The 19,026-nt window shown below is 35.7% G+C and overlaps 2 protein-coding genes across 5 annotated transcripts; both read left to right on the top strand.

Moving 5' to 3' along the window:
• Window positions 1-1,519: 1,519 nt before the first annotated feature.
• LOC135743222 (uncharacterized) lies at window positions 1,520-10,448 on the top strand. Of its 4 annotated transcripts, none has more exons than XR_010530502.2 (4): window positions 1,527-1,605; window positions 1,858-1,927; window positions 2,037-2,148; window positions 2,262-3,728. XR_010530502.2 is itself a non-coding variant. In XM_065260811.2 (4 exons), exon 4 carries the CDS (start codon window positions 7,793-7,795, stop codon window positions 8,708-8,710), a length of 918 nt encoding a protein of 305 aa, XP_065116883.1. In that variant the 5' UTR covers window positions 1,543-1,605; window positions 5,705-5,814; window positions 6,487-6,647; window positions 7,789-7,792; the 3' UTR covers window positions 8,711-10,448. The 4 variants fall into 4 exon arrangements, 2 of the variants coding, with proteins under 2 accessions (XP_065116883.1, XP_065116882.1); XM_065260811.2 differs by lacking the exons at window positions 1,858-1,927; window positions 2,037-2,148; window positions 2,262-3,728 and adding exons at window positions 5,705-5,814; window positions 6,487-6,647; window positions 7,789-10,448 and having other exon boundaries at window positions 1,543-1,605; XM_065260810.2 differs by lacking the exons at window positions 1,858-1,927; window positions 2,037-2,148; window positions 2,262-3,728 and adding exons at window positions 5,705-5,814; window positions 7,789-10,447 and having other exon boundaries at window positions 1,543-1,605.
• A 761-nt stretch (window positions 10,449-11,209) lies between these two features.
• Window positions 11,210-18,044, top strand: LOC135743202 (uncharacterized). Its single transcript, XM_065260783.2, has 2 exons — window positions 11,210-11,238; window positions 15,172-18,044. The coding sequence occupies exon 2, from the start codon at window positions 15,176-15,178 to the stop codon at window positions 16,082-16,084; it is 909 nt and encodes a 302-aa protein (XP_065116855.1). The 5' UTR covers window positions 11,210-11,238; window positions 15,172-15,175; the 3' UTR covers window positions 16,085-18,044.
• The last annotated feature ends 982 nt before the right edge of the window (window positions 18,045-19,026 follow it).

Genomic DNA, 19,026 nt, shown 5'->3' with positions numbered 1-19,026 from the left:
TGTCATTGAGCAAAGGACCACAAAGAGATCCCTAACACAGAAGCAGTTAAGACACAGCACTCTCGCCCTGAGGGAACCAGGAGCAAAAACCTTCCGAAATGGCACCATTCTGTTTGTTTCAGTTGTAGTGATCAATGACAGGGGCTAGGGTATAATATATGTTTCTGTAAATCAAACAGTCCTGAAATTGTACTCCAGTATTACTGTAACTCTAATAAAGGCCTCTGATAAAGAACATGACAATCCACAAATAAGCATTAGAAATAATCAAGATCTGATTATTGTGGAGAAATTAGTTTCATATATGATGAAAAGGCAATCACCCAGATGTTTTTCTGGAATCATGTACGTTAGGGTGGTCCTTACAATGGGTCAAAAATTATTAAATGTTCACCTCTCACCCCCTAAACATGTTAGGGTAGCGGACTTGCTTGAAGCTTTCTTGCTTTGAAAGACTTATCACAACTAAAACAGGAGTTTTAATTGCATGGAGAATGGTCAAATAAGTCCATTGCTGAAAGTGTTAAACTTCAAGGGGCGGTTTCCCGGACATGGATTAGCTTAAGCCAGGACTAGGCCTTAGTTTAATTATGAAATATAACTAGTTTTAACAAACATGCCTTACTAAAAACATTACTTGTGTTCATTTTGAGGCAAAACAAAGGGCACTGATGTATTTTAAGATATGTCAATGCAAGTTGTTTTCAGTTTGGACAGCTCTTACATTTATTTTAGTCTAGGACTAGTCTAAACCCTCGTCCGGGAAACCACCCCAATGGTCTTGAGCAACCTCTAAATATTAATTAATATTGAACAAAATTTGCCCAATTTTTTTATTTATTTATTCAAACATATTGGTGGGGGGAGAGCACTCTCTCTCTCTCTCTGTGAGGCTTTTATTGTGGAAAAGTTAAACGCATGCTGGAATGTGATCAAGGTCATGTGACAACTATGTGTGCATATATAATAAGGACAGTTAATCATTTACATGTTTAAAAATACGTGGAAACATATGCAAGGTGCAGGATGTAAGACAAACATCACCTACATACTAGAGTAGAAAAAAGCTTAAAGCAGAAATAAATCATACAAAAATGTTAACAAAACAATAGCAGCATAGTGAAAATCTCTTTTTTCCTATCAGTTTCATGTAAGGTTTTTTATACTAATCAAACATTTCTTCAGGTAATTCTCAGATGCATTCAGTAAATATCCCTCTATAAACAATGTGCCTGCAGAATGCTGAAATTGAAAAAATGAGTCAGTGCAGTGGTAAAGACTGAGTTCATACTTGGTGACTGAGCAAGCATTTTAATAATAATCACATAACTTTATAAATGACAAAATCCAAAATGTTTGAAAGAATAATTTTCATATGTAAAAAAGAATCCAATTAATTATCATTGTATACTAAAATGGATATTCTGTAGTATGTATCATTTTATCGTGCATGTGTCAGACTTTTATTTTGAAATTATATCTGCCTAACGGTTCTACACTACAACAAAATATTGCCCCACCCACCCCAACTTTCAGACTACACTTTTCGGTTCTTGCCCATCTGTTGCATCGACTCACCAATTGAACAACTTTAAAATTAAATTGGTAAGTAAATCATCATATATACTTTAAATGTGAGTTTATGCAGCTTGAGTTTAATTTAACATTTTTGCAACTTTTAGATTAAATGTTTTCCTTGATTTGAGTAGATCTTTAAGCTGTCTTAAATTTAATAAAATCTAATAAAAATATTAGAAAAAGTTTAAATAGGCTACAATATATTACAGTTCTTATATTTATAAAATTAAGCACAGAATTTGGTTTAGGATAACATTTGTTGCCTTGTTCTTGCACTAGGGATGTTGGCACTTACCGTCTGTTAGACATGCCCAAGTTTCGATTTCCACACAAACAAGATAGCTATCAGGTTAGCAAAATGATGAATTTAATGTTAGCCGAGATCAAATAATAAAACATATTTTGTCATATTTAAAAGCATATTTGTTACAGATATGTAGAAATTTTGGCATTAACAGGACCAAAACTAATTGTTCTGGTTAACTTCTTGAACACTGTCACCAGTGCACTGAGAAAACAAGAAATATTACAAAAGGACATTCATAACTGTGTTTTAAAAGCCATAAAAGAGTAGGGTTTTTGTTTACATAAAAAGCTTTATCAGTGTATGTGTTGAATATTGTTTCCAGAAATTAGAGGAAAATCAAATATATTTATTCTTAACAAGCTATCGTACTGAACAGGTTTCATTTCCAAATCCGAGATTGCCCCAACTAAAAGAATGGAAGATCGGTCTAATCACAGGGGATATAATGAAAAATTCTATAAAGGGCGACACCTAAAACTTCATGAACTCAGAGAAATGGATTTTTCGAATAAGTACATGCTAAGATTTGAAGAGATCCCAGCATACCCCGAGAATGTGCGGTTTCATGTGAAATACCTTCGGCATGACACTAATATCAGTGGATTCCTTGGCATCATGGACAAAAGTGGGTTTATAAACCAAAGATCTGATCTGGTGTGGTGGAGCGCTGACATTTCCAAACTTGATATTGCTGCAGCTGAGCATCGTTACTTGATAACGAATAATTACAGAGGTTATGGAAACTTCCTGCATAAGTTCACCTCCTCCCCAGCCTTTCTGTCATCTTCTCGTCTGGGGAACTTCAGATTCAGGTTGTCGATTGAAGAGCTGCTACAAACCTACCAAAGAAAAATCTGCAATGGCCAGAATGCCGACATTCGTGTTTTTGAGACTGTGGTCTATAAGCAGGAAGTGATGTATGTCATTGTGATTCATGGTCCTAAGGCACAAGATCAGTTCTCTCAGTATCCTCTACTTCAGGATACCCCAGATGCAGTGTGTGAGTTGCGTGGTAACACTATCATCTGGTTTGCAGAAGCAATATGTAAAACGCATCGCTTTAAGCTGTCTCGTTTTATGAAAGCACATAGATTGCCAAAACACCGCCATCAATTCTTTATGTGGGATCACCTTGCAGTTGCATTCCATGTTCCACCTGGAGAGGTTTTTGACTTCAGCAATGAAACGTTGAGTAAAAGTCTCGTACTCTGTAAGGGAGAACAACCAAAAATTAACACAGAGGAATTTGTGAAATGTGATTTTAGTCGCATCAGGCTTGAATAATAAATATTCCAGTTTTGGAGCTATAGGCTGTTTATTTGTGACCAGAAACAGTAATAGTGTCCCTTTAATAATAATTAAAAATAGTTACATTTTTCATCCAAAAATGATTTAAAATATGTACTGCCAGCATTTCTTATACTTTCATTTTATGAAAAACATGTGGGCGAACATGTTGAAAGAACTATTCTTTCACACTTAATCTGAATTATAAATCCTAAGCTTTCTTTCATTTTATTGGTGTTGGGTGTGAGTTTTTCTTATTCAGTGTTATCATTCTCATCTCAGACTTCCTTTTTGATCCTTTTTGAGGATGTCTGCTTTTGACAGTTCACCTAAAGTTCAGAGAAATAAAGTTAACTGCAGCAGGCCGCCCTAAAAATAATAAAAGTGACAAACGTCCTGATGAAGTGGTTTTGGTTATCACAAGTGTTAATGGATGTAAGTAATGTGAAAGGCACATCTTGTTTTAGCTGTCTGTTTTTACTATTGGACCATGATAATGTGTTGTTGTATTCTTTCTATGCAATTACTGCATAATAAATAATGGTGCAGAAAATAATTTTGGTCTGTGCATATATTTATTCAAGATTGCCATACATGAGATGCCAACAATGCACGATGTGTGTGAAGTGAGTTTCAACAAACACATATATTTGTAGATATTTCCTGTTCACAATTAAAAGCAAAGCACTCTGGCATGCAGCACAACTCTAAAAGCAGCTGCATCTAACACCTTGTGAATTTTGCATTTGCTTTTTGACCATGGTTTGCTTGCTGAATAACACCTTATGTTAGATTAATTTTATATTCTATGATTTTTATATCTAATGATTTTATAGGATTTGATTTTAGCTTTGTTAATTTAAAATCTAAACATTAATACTTAACACACAAGTAACATATTGATGCAGATGAATGTATTGTAACTACATGACCTGACCTCAACATTTTTCAAATTGCTCATGTTAAAACAATTAAGTTTGACTAATTTACGATTTGCTCACAGGGATTAAATTGCTGAAGATTTGTTATCTTATGGGGAAGGAGTTATGGTGCTGTCTTTGTGTAGGCTAGGGAGAGAGCAATCTGTGCTTTTGGTCTGTTTTTCTTACCGTCAAAAGATGATACCCTGTAAATTTAAAGTGATGTGTTTTGGTTAAGATATTGAACAAATAGTGTTTTGGAGGCATGAAAGTAAATTTCTACATCTAATGTTTTTTCGATTTCTGAGTTGCGTGTGTAAGTCAAATCCACCCTTATATTATTTTAATTACTCACTTAAAACATAACACCATTTTCAAATATGTCAGCAACTCCTAGTAACGGATAGCTGGGAAGCAAGTGAAATCTCACAACACTTTTCTAACTTTTTCTAACTTAGCAATTGCAAGCTCATCAATCAATTCTGTAACATTGCCTAACAGGTCATAAAAACCAAACAATGTAATGTTTAGAAGAATAGGAGCAACATAACATCAGGATACATGTAGAAGAGTAACATTTATATATATGTATATAAATAGTATGTAACAGGATATATGCATTGTAAATGAATGGTAGCTATGCAATAACAGGATATACATACGGAAATGATAGGGTTGAATACAATTAACTGTGGGTGTGTGGAAGAGCATCATTTATATTCTAACAATATCATTCATCAAAATAATACTTGTAAATACAATATGAGGAGTAACTGACAAATCTGATTTTTTTTTGTCTTAATTGTGCAGCCCTTTCAAAAAATCTATTTAAATGCATTTAAATCTATTTAAATGCATTGATGCATAATACAGGGATGGTTATGAAGGATCATGGAAGGATGAATGTGTAAATATTTATCTATTATAAACAATATCTACCTTTAGTAGAAAGAATTTTTGGAATAATTTGTGTTTAAATAAAAATGTTCTAGCAGATGTTACAATAAAACCAACATATGAGGTAAATTGCAACGTTTGCACTCTTGTCACTTTTTGTGTTATTGTATGATAACGGTAGGTCCCATAAACAAATTTTAAGTGTTCATTTGTAGCAGAGACGTGTGTGTGTGTGTGTGTGTGTGTGTGTGCGTGCGTGCGTGCGTGCGTGCGTGCGTGCGTGCGTGCGTGCGTGTGTGTGTGTGTGTGTGTGCGCGCGTGTGTTTGTGTGTAATCTAACTTTTTTTGAATGATAGAGCCAAAGCCAAAAGCGTTACTTCGTGCCCTGCTCTCCCCTATTTATGTTTTTAACATGTCTGGGTTAACTTAGGTTATGATATAAATGTAGACTCTACAGAACTTTAATTGTTTCAAATAAAATCACGTTTAAACCAGTAAAAAATGTGACTGTTTTTTTTCATCAGACAGATATATTTTTTTATCAGGCTGAGATATAACATTTTGTAGGTCTATTGTGAGAAATTGTAAATACTGCGCCATATTATGAGTTTAATGATCTATTCAGGCATATTTGTTGATTTCATTGTCTTGTGATGATGAAACTGTACAGGTTTGCGCAATCATTTGAATTTGTGGCGGGTTTTATCTGAAACAGGAGGAGCTGAAATAGGCTACACAGCATAGGGGCTACAGAGGAAGCAACGTATAAGATTGTGAGCAGCAGTCAAGAGTTGATAGTTAAGACCAGTCCTCTGGAAGAAGCAGGTAAAATAGGCTTTTAATTTATATGTTTAATAATGTTAAGTGTAACATCATACATATTGCAGGAGCACAGTGTGTTGGTAATTTTGAATCTTGTGGGAAATCGAAACAAAACTCAAACGGAAACTTTTTAGGGGTGTTGTCTAAAACCACTGAAGCGTTAACGGATCAAACTAGTGTTGACCTGAGATAAGTAAGGAACAATGGAAGACGGGCCGTTAAATTATTCGAAAACAATGCACATCCAAGGCAGCACGACGCGAAAGCGGTCTGCATTATTTTCAAATAATTTAAAGGACCAGAGTCAATTATTCCGCTTATACCACGGTTACCACAAACATTGTTCAGATGTTTATTTTAATATAAGACATTTGACTGGTGTGCGCGAAGCATTATCGGTGCTGAGTGAGCGAATCTCACAAATCAAATGCAATCACAATTTATCATTAAAGTTTGTTACTTTCATTTGTGTGTTAAAACGTTCCCAAGTTAAGCCAACATAAAACGTGTTCAGTTTCTTGTTAGTATGAATGTTAGAGGAATATTCCTAATTTACATTCTATAATTTTTAAACATTATGACATGTCATGTTTTAATGTTCTCTCAAATGTTTAAAATTAACTTTTTAGGTTTAGATGTTGGTTTTTCATTGAAAGTGATCCGTGTTTGTTTTAGTTGGACTCTTGACTCTTATGCTGCGTTCCAGGCAGGTTTTTGAGCCCGTGAATTACGACTTCAAAACCACGACTCACGACTCAATGCGTTCCAGGCAGCCTGTAACTCGCCTGTAACATATCAGAACAAAGACATTTATGCGAATTTGTAACAACATGAGAGTGAGTAAATGATGACAGAATTTTCTTTTTTTGGGGTGAACTATCCCTTTAAAACATCTCAGTTTGTTATGGCATAAAGAAGCCAGTAATGAAATTCAAAGGTGGTTGTAGTATCTGATTGTAAAAGATCATCATCTAGTAATTTGATTTATTAATTCAGTGTTTACTCACTTATCGAAAGTTTATTTCTATCAATAATGTAATACTACAGTACGAGATTTAGCATTTTCATAGCGGTTTGTCATTCTGGAGGATTTAAAAAAAGGCTACTATGCACACAACAATAACCACTGTGTAATTTAGACACACAAACATCAAGAATCAGAGTATGAATTTCAACAATGTTGACAAAGAAAAAAATCACTATTTATTGATTTACTTATGCCACAATGCATGCTGACCTGGGAGTCCTGGATGAGATTTTACTTTGTTGATTCCCAAAATGCATTGCAGCATGAAGCTTTTCATTAAATTGTCACCACTTTTGAGATTCATACTCGAATTCTTGATGTTTGTGTGTCTAAATTATACAGTGGTTAATTTTTCTTTATGCATATTTTTAAAATCCTCCAGAATGACTAACTGCTGAAATTAAAGTGCCGAATCTAAGTTTTTTTAAATTAAAATTTTTGATTTTGCCTGGATGTGGATTGGAATCATTCATTTATCAACAATTAGAGTAATGTTAAATAATATCCTGGCTCTTTGTAGCTTGGAAATGCTGTTGAAGCTCAACAGTTTTGAAGCTCCACATCTATCCATCATAAATGATCTAAATGTCTCCAGTGGATTATTATGTCTTCTGGAGTAAAACGATGCACTTGCGAGTGAAAATGTTTAATATTTTGAGCTTATTTATCAACTGATATGTTGTTTATTAATGTAAACAAACAAATCAGCAAAATAAATGTAAATATGGCAACATCAGTACTTTAAAATCTCATTGGTTCTTGTGTATGTCTTATTGCTAGTGATCATTTATGTGTTTTTCATCATGTGACACGCGAGATCCAGTGTGATGAGTAAATTCGTATGACTTCATTATAAGAACATTATAAGAGATTTATGTTTTGTGATTAACATTTTGTAAATGTTTGGTAAAAAGACAAATGAATAAGCTGATTCTCATCTTCTGTTTCAGAAAGATGAAACGCCTAAATGACCGTAATGTTGTGGAGACATACTTTGAAGGACAGCATTTGAGCTTGTCTGACCTAAAAGAAGAGAATATAACAAATGGGTATCTATTTAAGAACAACATACCTGCTTATCCTGAATCTGTAGAATTCCAAGTGCAGAAGTTGTCCCATGTCACTGGGAGATATGGGCTTGAGGGTATTTTTCATGATTCAGGATTTAGACAGCCATCAGACACATCCCATTTTCTCTGGTGGGCATTATCAGTGTCACCTGATGACATACGCTCTGCCGAGCAACGTTTTTTGGCGTCCTTATTTCCTCATACCCAAACTTACAACCCACAGCCCTTTCTTGAATACTTCACCACCTCCAAGGCCTTCCAGAAAGAATCTCCGTATGGAAACTTCTGCTTCACATTTTCATTTCGAGACCTCCTGCGTCTCTATGGTGCCCAGTTCTGTACTGGCACTCCAGTTCTGCGGGTTTATGAGACGGTGTTGTACCGGCGAGAGATTCTCTATACCATCGTTGTGCATCCTCGCAACATACATCTTTATGACAGTTATCCACGACTTCCTGATATTGGTGATGGTGTGTGTGGGTATCGTGATTATAACATATGGTGGCATTGTCAGGCCCCCTCAGAAACCTACAGGCACCGGCTTAATGTAAACCGGCGGAATTCCAGTGTTTATGTAAGCCCCCATAAAGAAGAATATTATGTGTGGGATCATGTTTGTGTAGCCTTTCACATGGAGCCGGATTGGGTGTTGAATGTGGAACCGAACAAGCTATTTCAAAAAGTTAATGTGTGTGAAGTGTCTCAGCCCTGTCTCCTAAAACCCCCAGAGACTCCACTGAGTTTTCATGAGGCTAAGAATATTCTAGACAATCTCAAACCCAGTAAGGGCTGGGGCTTTTAACTAGGAGGTCCAATGTGGATGGAGTTCAGATGCAAAAGCCTTAACGGCACCTCTGTGAAAAATGAGATAATAATAGTAACCAAATGCTCTACGCACATATACATTCATCAAATACTTTTGCTTCAAATCCGCCGCCTCAGGTCATTTCGAAATACTGGTTTGTTGGAAGAATCCATAATGAGTCTGATAAAAAAATGCTCATTAACAAGAAAACATGTCAAGCCCGGAGTATAATCTTTTTTACATGTACGCAAACGTAATCGCTCGGTCAAAGCAGAGCCTTGCAAAGTATAGTTTATTTGACTCGTACGTGTCCTCGGATGTTTGACGCATGTACAATGTACACAGGGTTTGAAAAATCTGTTGGTGTGCGTATACGCAGACCCCTTACTTAGAGGGTTTTGCATCTGAGGTCTGCCATTACAAACTAACACATTTATCCCCGAAGAACCCAAGAACCCTTTTCTTCTTCAGCAATTAACACCAGTTAAATTTAACCCCGTGAGTTCTACACGGTTAAAAAGTTATATTTTATAGCATTAATGAGTTAATCACTTGTTATATTATGTAACTGTAACTAGTAATTTATTATAGGAAGATTTGGTCACATTTTAGGCATGTATATTTCCTGTACAACAATGTTACTACCACAGGATGATGTATAGTTGGGAAAATTAATGATGTACTTATGATTATTTCCCAAAACTATAGTACATCTGTCAGAGACGCAATTATTTGAACCACATTGAAAATGAAAAGATACTGAAAATCACATTTGCATTCATTTTGGAAAGCTTTTTATTGAGAAACATTATGTGTTGTTATTCTGTTTATTGTTTTTTTAATTCATTCTTTGTATTGTCTTTCACTGTATTGTATATAACGTATTGTTTATTCATTAAATTTTTCCAGTTTTTTCCTTTACTGCTTTACTACACTTTAAATGTATTGGCCCCTTAATTTATTAAGGGTGTTCTTGAATGAAGATTATATGCATTTGGATAAAAAAAGCAATCTTTTGAGCTTCCCCCTTTCTATATAAACACACAGTCATGGACTTTTTGTTTTTAGTGCACCTGTTGCAGTTGCACCTTGTTTCATTTAAATAAGAACTTGGAATATAGTGTTCATTTTTGATTTTGGGATTTGACTCAGGTCCCTTTAACTGTCATTTGATGAAAAACAGGATTATATATTGACAGAATGCTAATTTGTCTTGAACTATACTGTACTTCCAAACGTCTGCTATAGGTTTTTGTAATTACTCTGTTTTTTTTTTGGATGTAAGCTATGTGGAGGACACATTTTACTTTAGCTGTCTGATTTTTTAATATTGCAATCTGAGAATGTGTTGCATTCTGTCTATGCTGCATAAATAAAACACTTGTGAGGAAATAGATTTTTTTGTAGTTTGACAATTGGTCCTCACAAGGTTAACCTGTACGTACACAGAGAGAGACAGAGACATACAAAGGGTAAAATGGCAAAACCACAAAACATTCCTGATTTTGTATCTTTGCCTTTGAAGAATGTAAGAATTGGTCCTGTGTACGTGTAACCCTTTTCTAACCCTTTTTTTTTGCATGGAACATCTAACAACATGTGCAACTATTTGAGAGTTTGGTATAAATGTTGTGTGCTTTGATTTATTCTTTGTCCTCTCACTGCAGAACTCTCTCTGTAAATGTCAGATGACCTTGCAAGAATAAAACTTGGAAAGACATTTGGTATTTAAATCTTTATTTCATTCTCAGTTATAACTATTTCTACAACCATATATCCTCCAAATTCTGAGATACAAAGTCAGAATTTTTTTGTTTTACAACATGGCGGAAACGGGCTTCCATACCCATAAGTGTGGCACTCATAAAAAAAGTGTAAAGACCACTGTAATACAGGGATGGTTATGAAGGATCATAAGGATGGATGTGTAAATATGTGTCTATTATAAACAATATCTACCGTTAGTAGACAGTATTTTTGGAATTATTTGTGTTTAAATAAAAATGTTCTAGCAGGTGTTACAACAAGCCCAGTTTGCACTCCTAGCTGTTACTTTCTGTGTAATTGTACGATAACAGTAGGTACCACAAACAAATTTTAAGTGTGTGTGTGTGTGTGTGTGTAATCTAACTTAAATATTTTTTGAGTGATAGAGCCATAAGCGTTACTTTGTGCTCTGCTCTCCTCTATTTATGTTTTTACGTTTAAACCAGTAAAAGGCGTGACGGCTATGTTTTATCAGACATAGCCTATATATTTTTATATTAGACAGAGATTTAAAATTTTGTAGGTCTATTGTGAGAAACTGTAAATACCGCACCAAATTAGGAGTTCAATTATCTATTCAGGCATCTTTGTTGATTTCATTGTCTTGTGATGATGAAATTGTACAGGTTTGCGCAATCATTTGAATTTTTGGCGGGTTTTATCTGAAAGAGGAGGAGACTGAAATAGGCTGAAAAAGAGGAAGCGTATACGATTGTGAGCAGCTGAAGAGTCAAGACAAAGTCCTCTGGAAGAAGCAGGTGAAATAGGCTTTTAATTTTCAATAGAAGTTAATGTATGTTTAATAATGTTTGTGAAGTGTAACATCATGCAACTTGCAGGAGCACAGTGTGTTAGTAATTTTGAATCTTGTGGGAAATCGAAACAAAACTCAAACAGAAACTTAAAAGTCATCTGTCTAAAACCACTGAAGCGTTAACGGATCAAGTGTCTAAATTACACAGTGGTTAATTTTTCTTTGTTCACAGTTTTAAAATCCTCCAGAATGACAAACTGCTGAAATTAAAGTGGCGAATCTGAGTTTTTTTTTTTACATTAAAATCAATGTGTTTGTCTGGAAGTGGAATAATTTATTTATCAACAATTAGAGTAATGTTAAATAAAATGTTAAATAATATCCTGGCTCTTCCCCAGCCAACATCGCAAGGTGGGGCCCACGGACTTCCTATGTGGGCCCTATATGGGTTTGTCCATGGGTTCCACTATGGCCCCACCTGGGTTGCCCACATGAATTTGATATAGAAACTGAGTGGGCTTATGTGGGGCCCAGCTGGGCAACACACATAAGGCCCATATTGGCCCCACCTAATGAAGCCCACATTATTTACCAGGGCCCAGTATGGGTTGTAATGGGTACTGGACTGGTCCCTTATTATGTAATAATTATACTATTAATGCTTAATTATAATTTACTTAAATAATATATTTGTTTTAAATTAAACCGATATAAGCAAAATAACTTCAGTTCGGTAAATATCAGTTTTCAGCATAAATATTCAACAGTTCATTCATCTGTAACATCACAAAACATGAAGGAGGTGCAGTATGAAAAATGAAATAAAAAACTGTAAAGGTTCAATATATCAAAATACTTTATTTTCATTTTATAACACTTAACACTAAAATAATGCAGGTAATGACTAACAATTTAACATAACACTTAAAATAAGCATTGAAAAGAAGTAAAAAAACAACACAAACATTGCTCACTCTTCTGGAGATGGTCTTAATTCTGATCATTTATTAATCTTTGCTCAACAGTTTTATGAAGAACTTCAAAAGAACCCACAGCCAAACTCATTACAGTTTTTCTGAATTGCTAAAACACATTTTTTGAAACCATCACTCATTTTCTCAAAACCTTAAACACAAATCCCAATTTTAAACAAAATTCACAGAACCCCTGACTCTTCTAGCAAAATCAAACAATTCCTTCAAAACCATTTCACTTGTACTCAAAATCAAACTAAGCTTTCAAATCATACACACATAAGTCTATAATATAAAACACTACAAGCATCCATTAGACACTACCTTAAAAAATGGAAAACACAACATCCAGGAGATCTGCTTACAGAAAAATACATGTTTATTGTACATAACAACACACTTGACAAATACTGTTAAAAATCTCTATTACTGTAATCACAAGTTTAGTTCAGTGAATATATTGAATACTTTACTGTAAGTACTGCAAGTAATAGTAAGTTTTCAATATTACTGTAAGCAGCACTTGTATTTTGTAAAAAGTCAGCAATCCAACTGCAAATTTTGCCAATTGCATTGTCTCTGGTGTCCTTTTCTTCCTCATACTCTTCATCTGCCTCTCAGACTGTTTCCAATCCACACAATTGGTAAAAAATACCATTAGATAAAAGTGTGTAGAATTTTTAGTTGTTGTGTTTACTCGATGATAACAGTGTTTTAGTTGTGTTCAACTTTTGCCTGCCTGTGTTTAGCATTTATAAAACAAGTGCATTGCAGTGTGAAATGTGTGTTTTAGTGAGAAGTTTGTGTTTAGAATTTTGCAAAAAGAGTGCATGATTTGACAAATGGGTTTAGGCCACTATGAATTTGGTTCAGAGATTGGGGTTTAGTGTTTTAGCAATTCAGAAAAACTGTAAATGTCCTTGCAAGTTTGCTTTAACTCATCGATGTGCAGTCAGTGAATTTGCACCGTAGTATTACATTTTCTAAAAACACAACTCAGAATAAATTACAAGTGTAACGGTTGCTTCGGTATAAACTGTATCCTTGCGCCTGACTGTGAATTCTTGTAGTTTAAATGTTTTTCATCTTTATAGTTGTAATTTTAAAAGTCCACCTATTTGAGCAAATATTATATAAAATATGATTTTATATTATGTGAAAAAAAAATCACAATTAAAAACATTGGAAGCATGACTACTTTGTCAAGCGTAATGTGTCGTAGCAGTGAGCAGGTCTCCTTATATGAAACACCTGACTCCACTAATCAGGCTCCTTTCAGAATGTTTGAAACATCTCTTTAGGCTATATCCACACGAAGCCGGTGCATTCCCTATCCGATCATTTTTTTTCCTTGCTCTAAAAAAATAATCCGTAAACACGAAACCACTGAAACCGACTGAAAGCGGTGTAGTATATATGCCGGACCAGTATGGGGCGCTGTAATTCTGCCACAGATATACACTATACACGGAGAAGAAGACTTTGAGCATGCGCATTTCCAACGTATGGTGTTGTCCATTATCGCTTGTTGGTCACCACAATTGCATAGACGCAATAGATTTTGCTGTAATAAAGCTAGTAGGCTTTAGTAGCTTCTGTAGCACGAACACAATCACGTAATCCGCCGTTATTGTTGTTGCTGTTACGTGTGACGCTTCCGACACGTGATGTGATGACGTTTTCGCTTCACAAAATATACGGATTGGCTGTACAGACGAAACCGCAAGGGTGTCGGTTTCAGATTTATCCACTTTAGGACCAGGTTTCAAAAAATAGCGGTTTCACTCTCTGAAATCGCCGGATCCGTGTGGATGAAACGCCAATACGATAACAAATTTATGCGTATACAGTGATTCGCGTCTCCGTGTGGACAGCCCGTTAATTAACACACTAACACACTGATGAACTTTCTGACATTTCTTATTTTCACTCATGCTCAGCTGTGGAAATTAAAATTAATAATTGGCAGGTAAACAATATAAATATCACAATTAAATGGCAAAAATAATGCATTTTTATTTAAAATGTTTTGTACTGATCAAATCATATCTGTTATATTATTTGCTCTTTGTTTAAAAGTGACAATCAACCAAAAGTTATTATTTCAAGATTTTAAATGTATAAAGATGTATTTCAAGGATAAAAATATTTTGTCCACATATGTGCCATGAGGGTCCCACATTGGGAAACCCACATGGGACCCACATATATTGCCCATGTGAAGCCCATGCCCACATCTAACCCATGCTGCCCAGATGGGACCCACGTGGGGCCCACATATAAATCGAGAGTTACGTATGAAACTACGGTTCTATGAATTCCGGATGACTGCCAGAGCATTCTGTCACTCAGAATCCCTGTGTACTCGCGAGAAGATTCTGTAGGAACAGATCCTCTGATGTCACCGGAAGTTATAGATTCTCCATAGGCATCAGGGGTCACAGGTGACTTTGTTGGTAAAAACACTCGACCTGCGCGAGATGGATCATTCAGTGCTTAAGCACCGCCTCTGGCAGTCAGTAGGGATGAAATAGAAGTTGGCTGGGTCGTAGCTTGGAAATGCTTTTGAAGCTCAAGAGTTTTGAAGCTCCACATTCATCCATCCATCGTAAATATTCTAAATGACTCCAGTGGATTATTGTGTCTTCTGAAGTAAAACGGAGGGAAAATGTTTAATATGATTTATTAAATGATATGTTGTTTGTTAATGTAAACAAACCTATCAGCAAATTAAATGTAATATGGCAACACGTCAGTAATTTTAAATCGCATTGGTTCTTGTGTATGTCTCATTGCTAGTGGTCATATACGTGTTTTTTATGATGTGACACGCAAGATCCAGTGTGATGAGTACATTCGGATGACTACATTATAAAACATTATAAGAGATTTTTTTTATTAACATTCACTAAATGTTTTGTAAAAAGACAAACGAATAAGCTGATTCTCATCTTTTGTTTCAGAAAGATGGAACGCGTAAATGCCCGTAATGTTGTGGAGACATACTTTGAAGGAAAGCATTTGAGGTTGTCTGACCTAAAAGAAGAGGACATAGATCACAGGTATCTATTTAGGAACGACATTCCTGCTTATCCTGAATCTGTAGAATTCCAAGTACAGAAGTTGTCCCATGTCACTGGGAGATATGGGCTTGAGGGTATTTTTAAAGATTCAGGATTTAGACAGCCATCAGACACATCCCATTTTCTCTGGTGGGCATTATCAGTGTCACCTGATGACATACGCTCTGCCGAGCAACGCTTTCTGGCGTCCTTATTTCCTAATACCCAAATTTACAACCCACAGCCCTTTCTTGAATACTTCACCACCTCCAAGGCCTTCCAGAAAGAATCTCCATATGGAAACTTCTGCTTCACATTTTCATTTCGAGAGCTCCTGTATCTCTATGGTGACCAGTTCTGTACTGGCACTCCAGTTCTGCGTGTTTATGAGACGGTGTTGTACCGGCGAGAGATTCTCTATACCATTGTTGTGCATCCTCGCAACATACATCTTTATGACAGTTATCCACGACTTCCAAATACTGGTGATGGTGTGTGTGGGTACCGTGATGGTAACATATGGTGGCATTGTCAGGCCCCCTCAGAAACCTACTGGCACAGGCTTAATGTAAACCGGCGGAATTCCAGTGTTCATGTAACCACCCATAAAGAAGAAAATTATGTGTGGGATCATGTGTGTGTAGCCTTTCACATGGAGCCCGGGTGGGTGTTGCATGTGGATCAGGGCAGGCTATTTAAAAGAGTAAATGTGTGTGGGGTGTCTCGGCCCTGTCTCCTAAAACACCCAGAGACTCCATTGAGTTTACACAAGGCTAAGAACATTCTAATAAATCTTAAAGCTAGTATGGGCTAGGCTGGGGCTTTAAACAAGTCAGTCCATAGTGGATACAGATATTACATTCACGTGAAAAAATGAGGAATAATGATGTCACTTGCTCCAATTACACCATTGATAACACCACTTATTTTAATAAAGAGAAATAGTTGTCATAATTAAAACAAATATTTGAGGAGCTCAGATTCAAAAGACGTTAAATGTCACCTCCGTCAAAAATAAGATAAAGATATTAACCGAATACTCTCATAGCGTATTTTACGTTCATCACTTCAAATCTGTTTAATCCCCACAACAAAGCATTCAGAAATAATGGTTTGTTGGCAGAATTCCAGGTAAAAAATGCTTATTTTTAAGAAAATGTGTCAGACGCATTTACAGGGTTTTGCATCTGTGCTCTTCAGTAACAAGCTATTCAAAATCACATTTTATAGCATTAATAAGTTAATCACGTAAATCATTTATTGGTTGTTGTGTCCGTTATATTTTGTAACTAATAATTAATTAGGGAAAGAATGGGTCACATAGTTAGGCATGCACAACGTTTTGATTTCTGCCAAAGATACAACCAGGGGTACATTTTCTGTACAACAATCAAACTAAATGCTTAACCACCACCGTAGGGAAATAAATGATGTACTTATGACTGTTTACTAAAACTATACTAACTGTGTCAGAGATGCATTGGTTTAACCACATTGATAAAAAATGTACAGATGATGGAAAAATTATGTTCAGATCGAAATCAAATTTGCATTGACCCTGGAAAGCCATTTATTGAGAGACATTATTGTTATTTTCCTTATTGTTTATTTTTATTCATTCTGTTTATTGACTTTTATGTATTGTCTTTTACTGTATTGTATATTGCTATTGTGTACTCATTTAATTTTTCTTGGTTATAGGGTGTTACACCCCGGTTGCCGTGATTTTGGTCACCAAGTAAGATGTAACATTTTTGTTGATCCTGGATCAACTGTTTAATCAAAGATACCCCAAACTACCCTTAACTCGAACCCTAACCATTTTTAAACCCTCAAATTAGTGTGAAATAATAGTTTGAGGAGTATTTCTTAAAAATCCCTAACCCAATCCTAAATCTAACATACACACTAATCCTAATCGGATTGGTTAATGAAAATGTTGATCCAGGACCAACAATGGTGTTGATCCAGGATCACATCTTACTTGGTGAAATCACGTTCACCGTTCTACCCCATCTGAGTGGAATTCAAAATAAATAAATTTTTATTAAAGTACAAATGACCATAAAGTAATCTTAAATTATGAATATATTTACACTGTAATGATCAATACGCATTTGCCAGATAATTGGCAACTTTCATTACGTGATAAAAGTGATATGTTGACAGAACGCTCATTTATCATTGAACTCGTTTCACACACCTTTGCTTTAAGTTTTTGTAATTAGCTACTGGTTTTAATGCATAAGCTATGTGGAGGGCACATCAGCTTTAGCTGTCTGCTTTTTAAATATTTGTACATGAGAATGTGTTGCATTTGATCCATGCTGCATAAATAAAGCATTTGTATACTGAGAACATTTATTTCGTTTTTTTGTAGTTTTACTTTTGGTCTGACACCATCTGATACATGTCATGATCCTGTCAGCCCTGTATGTCTTATGTGTTTCATGTGACAGGATCATGGCAGCCCTCACTGTTGTCTTGTTTTGTGTGGAGAGTCACGTGGCCTGTGTTTGTGTTTTGTGTGCCTCGTGCTCTCCTGTCTTAAGTCTTGACCCCGCCCCCTCGTTCCCTTGTTAATTATTCATTATTAGTTAACGCCCTTCACCTGTGTGTCCTCGTTCCCTAGTTTAGTTCTCCCCTATTTAATGCCCTTGTGTCTGCTGTCTCGTGCTGGATCGTTGTTCATCTATGGTGATGTTGTGTGTTCTTGTTTTGTCTCATTCTGCCCTGTTTAGTGTCATGTTATTCTTTTGGATTATTGTCTTTGTTTTACCCCCTCGAGGGTGTTTTTGTTATATAATAAAAGTCTTTTGGTTGAGAGCTGTCTGCACTTGGGTTCTGTCTCCCCACACCCGACAATACAAGTCTTGAATGTCCACATAGGGCAACATAGCAAAACCGCTTTAAAAAAATAATACTTTTTTGTATTTTGTATAAGATTTTGTATATTTGCCTTTGAAGAATGTAATAATGGGGCCTGTGTCCGTATAACCCTTATCTAACTCTGTGCCTTCTTGCATTTCTCAACTGGTTAGAACTGGGAGTGAGAAAGATGTAGCATCAAAAATTGCTTTTGCACAGAACATCCAACACTGGAGTTTGGTATAAATGTTTTGTGCTTTGATTGATTCTTTGTCCTCTCACTGCAGTACTCTCTCAGTATATCAGTTGACCTTTGAAAAATGAAACTTAGAAAGACATATTGTATTCAACAAATTTTATTCTCACCTAGCAAATAAAACAATTTCCACAACAACATTTCCTGTAGGGGAAATACAGTTAAAGCTCACAGTTCGAGGAATGAAGACCAAGAGTCAAAGTTTTAATTATCTGAAGATTGAGTCTTTTACTGAGAAAAAGTTTGCCGTTTCATTGTGAAGTCAGCTTCACACTCATCAAAGAGTTTGTAGACCGACTTCCCTTTACAATTTCATGTAGTAATATTTAAAGTAAACATGTATTAGTGATGTACAGTTGTGTATAATGGCGCTTTTCCATTGCATAGTACCCCACGGTTTAGTTTAGTTTGGGTCGGGTCAGTTTACTTTTGGGAGCTTTTCCATTGGGTGCAGGTCATAGTACCCGATACTTTTTTTCGTACCACCTCGGTTGGGGTTCCAAGCGACCCGAGCTGATACCAAACGTGACGCGAAAACACTGTAGATCACTGATTGGTCTGAGAGAAGCGTCACGTCATCGCTATAATGTAAATATTAGCTTTAGCTTACTGCTAGCTTGCGCTGTCTCAAG

The sequence above is a fragment of the Paramisgurnus dabryanus genome, chromosome 13 (genome assembly GCF_030506205.2).
Source record: "Paramisgurnus dabryanus chromosome 13, PD_genome_1.1, whole genome shotgun sequence".
Lineage (NCBI taxonomy): Eukaryota > Metazoa > Chordata > Actinopteri > Cypriniformes > Cobitidae > Paramisgurnus > Paramisgurnus dabryanus.
The sequence above is the reverse complement of the archived record's forward strand: the minus strand, read 5'-3'. Positions and strand labels throughout refer to the sequence as shown.

Coding starts and splice junctions, on each gene's coding strand:
- LOC135743222 (XM_065260811.2), top strand. CDS start 7,793: ATGAAACGCCTAAATGACCGTAATGTTGTGGAGACATACTTTGAAGGA.
- LOC135743202 (XM_065260783.2), top strand. CDS start 15,176: ATGGAACGCGTAAATGCCCGTAATGTTGTGGAGACATACTTTGAAGGA.